The 4,411-nt window shown below is 41.6% G+C and overlaps 1 protein-coding gene across 1 annotated transcript in view; it reads left to right on the top strand.

The window, feature by feature from the left end:
- LOC106524470 (histone acetyltransferase p300) overlaps positions 1-4,411 on the top strand; it is a 72,179-nt gene that overhangs the window by 32,871 nt on the left and 34,897 nt on the right. The window contains exon 11 of the mRNA XM_014018280.1: positions 4,072-4,146. Within this exon, the coding sequence (XP_013873734.1) occupies positions 4,072-4,146 (75 nt within the window). The remainder of the gene's footprint in view (positions 1-4,071; positions 4,147-4,411) is intronic.

The following is a 4,411-nucleotide window of genomic DNA, read 5'->3' as shown; positions in this document are numbered from 1 at the left end:
TTCAGTCTTAAACTGTTAAAAAATGACTAACAGTAATAAAGTGCAGTAAATTTCAGTTCAAACTTAAATGGAACTAAAACAAAATCTCAGAAGAACCACAGTGAAAAATAAAATGTTTTTACAACAAACTTCCTTCCATATTCTGCTTATGTCTTAGTTTGTTCTGCAAGAAAGAAAAAACAACATTGAAGTTACTGCAACAACTGCTGCATGTAGTGCTGTTTATGAAGGCTACTGCTAGCAGCAGAAACTCTTTGAATTCTTTGTCATGTCTTGTCCTCAAATGTTGAATCAAATTGCTGCTGTTAAAACATCCAACTTTCACTCCTCCTCTTGACAGTTTAGCAGAGCACAGCAGACAATCTGCTTGTTTGTTTCCTCCGTGCTGCTCTTAAATATCTCCAAACTGCCGATATGTTACTTCTTCTTCTTCTTCTCATCGTTCTTCTTCTGTTATTCGGGGGTGTGGTCGGAAATAACTTGTCAGTGCGTTAGCGCCCCCGCCTGGTATGGATTGTTGTTTACCCTTTGTGTTGCAGCGCAGCACAGGAGGAACAAAAAAGAGGACAAAAGCGGTATCGGTTAAGAGTATCGGCCGGCTTTTACGAGTACGAGTACGAGTACTTGATGCTGGTATCGGATCCGATACCGATACTGGTATCGGGACACCTCTAGTTATTTTGTATTTATTATTATTATATTCTGCTTGTTATACTTTTTATCCTGAGCGTGTCTTCGTTGTGGTCGACGTACTTTTCACTATCAAGTAATCAATGTCTAGATTTTTTTCACATTTTAAAAATAATTTTATGAGTCCTTTGGAGGAGGAGGCAAGAGGCAAAACTAAAGCGGGGCTGTGTACAGAAGGCATAACGTGTCACCCCCTCCACTCCTTTGGGACACTCTGACCACTTGGTTGTACAAATGGTGCCAAAATACAGACAACTGCTTAAGTCAGCCAAACGAGTCAGAAAATCCTGAAAAGGTGGATTCCAGAGGCGATGGATGAGCTGCAGTGTGTTTGGAACACAGCTGATTGGAGTTGTTTTTGGAACCCTGACATCAGCTGGAACACCTCACAGTCTGTTCATACAGTTAGGTCCATATCTATTTATAGAGACAATATTTTCCTAATTTTGGTTCTGTACCACAATGAATTTTGAAGAAATGGCTAGGATACAGTTCACTACTTGGTCTCACAAATTGCGTTGCCAATGACGTTAAAGGTCAGCTGGCTCAGCTCACAGTGAGGCCTGTTCCCCAGATCTGCGAAGACATCTAGAGACTTCTTGTCCACACTGAGAAGCAGAAACTGACCAGTAGTCTTCTGCTCAAAGGGAACAATCATCCAGTCATTTGTCTGCAAGCCTGGGTTCTGTCTCTGGAGTTGATGCAGAACTACCCGGAGTACTATGGGTTCCCAAGGCACGAACATGCCAACCCTCCTGAGAACTGGGAGGTCCTGAACCCTCTTGGCAGAGAATACAGAGCCCTCCCAATAAGGGTTCTCCGAGACAGCATGTACGAGACAATCCAAGGGTGTTTCATCCTCACAGGTCAACAAAAGGTGCCCTGCACAAGACCTGACTCAATAAACCATGGCACCAGATTGTCGTCCTGGTCAATGAGCCCCACCGGGATGGCCTGCAAATATTCACTTTTCTCATTTTTTAGAGGTCTATGTGGGTCATTATCTAGAAAGATGATGACCTGCAAGTCTCCACCAGCAGCCAATGCCATTGAAGGCCTGTTGCTGTGTTTCTTGGGGGCTTTGGCACTGCCTGCCGGCTCAGTGCTAACCTTAGCTTCATATCATCCAATAGCAGTGTTTCCATCAAGGTTTTTAATGCGCATTTTGAAGTATCGCATCAGAAAAGGTGGATGGAAACGGCTTGATTTGAAAAAACTTCTTCTAATTTGCATCAAAGTTGATACGCTCGCTTGAGGTGGTTTGGGGGTTTTTCGAAAAAGAGTTAATGCACAAAAAGGAGAAGGAAACACATTTTTCAAATCAGGTCTGACATAGCGAACATTTACTTGATCAGCTGTTCCCGCTGTCTGTCCGAAACCGGTCCCGATACCAGAGCGAGTGCAGCTGCGACTCGCAGCTGGACCCTCCTCCTGCTGCCAGCGTCTTCTCAGTTAATCCCGTAACATGAAAAGAATTGCATTACTTCCTCTACGTCGCCCGACTGCATGTAAAATCACCAAAACTAGTTGATGACAGAGTATTTACAACTTTCCTGACAGCAGCAACACATTCCTGATAACGTCTGTCCATTTTCCTGAGATGCAACTTTTACTTCCTGTTTACTACACGCATGCGTCTGACGTAACTGATTCACTTCAAGCCAGTTGATAGAAACACATCTGATTCGCATTTCTTCGTTTTTACATTTTTGCGATTAATTTTTTTTAATTCGCTCAAAGTTTTAATTAAAGTTGGATGGGAACACGCTATAGTCCCTCCAGTGTGTCGTGGGTCTTCCTCTGGGCCTCCTCCCTGTGGGTCATGCCCGGAACACCTCACCAGGGAGGCGTCCAGGAGACATCCTAACCAGATGAACCACCTCAACTGGCTCCTCTCAACGTGGAGGAGCAGCGGCTCTACTCTGAGTCCCTCCTGGATGACTTAAGGCTCCAACAAGTCGCAGTCAAACTGCCGCAGTTTCATTCTGTTGGCTACTAACCAACCATGCTGTAAGCTGTTCCTTCAAACAGAGCTAGGTGGAGCTGTCTTTAATGGTAACAGGCAGTGTGTTCTACCACATGCACCCTTTAATTGATAGAACATTCTACTGTATATTCTAATACTAATATTCTTGTTGTTGTTATCTATTTAAGAAGGGACCGTGCATATTATAGAACATGCCAGAATTAGCCATGAAGGCTAGTTTTCATCTGTAGTCCCTATTCTTGGTCAATGGACCTCATGCAAGAACCGTTCATACGCACAGATTTGTTCTTAAGTTGTGCGTACGAGTGATTTAGGAGAATTTGTGGCATTCACCATTTTTTTCATATTCTAAGATTTTCTTCAGATACGATATAACAGATATAACACTACAGTGTTAATATGAAGATCTCAAACTAAAAAACAACTTAAATTATGCATTAATTGAAGTTTGGAGACGTTTTAAAATGCGTCTTTTCAGAACCACATCTGTCACTTGCTACAGCCAGGAGGGGGGAGACGGCCAGGCGGTGCGCAACCACCCTTCTTCTGAATAAATGTAAACACAGTAACACAGTTGTTTATACTTAAATTAAAAATATTTGACCAAAGAAAAACCGGAGCTGGACTAGAGAGAGATTAATATGACTGTAACGATCCACAGGAGACACGACATTAACAGCACATTTCATTCCTTCAAGCAGCTCCTTTAATTCCACAGCTGACACTGCTAAAGAGAACAGATTTTTTTCTCGATCTCTGACAGCAGGACTACAATCTCCGAACTCGTAAAGTTATTCTTTTTTACACTGCGATGTCATTCATGAATTGACACTTCCTGGTATGTGTGACAGGAAACATATATCCTTATATGGTGTTTTTGGGGTGGTAATTATGTAAATAACCTCTCCGCGTGCACGAGCAGCTGGATATGAACAGGCGTAATTCATCGTGTTTACGGAGCTCATTTACACACTTTTCATGAAGATAGAAGAGTTTGTTGAATCTGACGTGACATGTTCGTACGAACAAAAGTAAGAAGAATTTAGGATAAGAATATGAACATGTTCTTGCATGAGACCCAATATCTGTGAAATGGTCTGAATTGTAGCCAATTTCCTGTTTTCTTAGATCTGTTAACTTTTAGGTCAACACAAATAATGGGTTAACTGGCCATCAGTTAATTAGGACATCTAATCATTACTTTTTAAAATTTTCACTAAAGTCTTTCCCGTGTTTAGTGAGCTGTTTTGCAAAAGGACAAACACAGACAACTGAATTATTTTTTTACTTCAGCGTTGTTTGATAACTCAATGAAATGTTTTAATCTACATCTGATCATGTTTACATTTACATCTTTTCCTCCATGCACTAATAGCTGTCTGATTGTTCTTTAGATGGTCCGCTCCCTGATCCGTCCATGGTGCGGCCCCCTGGACCTAATCAGATGGCTAACAGAATGCAGGGCCCAGGTAAGGACTGTTCACATTATTTTACTCTCCAATGTTTAACACAGCGGTTCTCAAACTTTTGTAGAAACTTTGGAGGAAGAAAAATTTCAGCTCCTGATTGGGTTAGCTACTTAGTTTTCTGGTTTTGCAGAGTTTACTTTACAGCGGGTAAAATAAGTATTGATACGTCCACATTTTTCTCAGTAAATATATTACTAGAGGTGCTAATGACATGAAATTTTCACCAGATGTTGGTAACAACCCAAGTGATCCATACATACAAAGA

The sequence above is a fragment of the Austrofundulus limnaeus genome, unplaced genomic scaffold, assembly GCF_001266775.1.
Source record: "Austrofundulus limnaeus strain Quisiro unplaced genomic scaffold, Austrofundulus_limnaeus-1.0 Scaffold189, whole genome shotgun sequence".
In the NCBI taxonomy this organism is placed as follows: Eukaryota; Metazoa; Chordata; class Actinopteri; order Cyprinodontiformes; family Rivulidae; genus Austrofundulus; species Austrofundulus limnaeus.
This window is presented reverse-complemented; position numbering and strand designations above follow the sequence as displayed.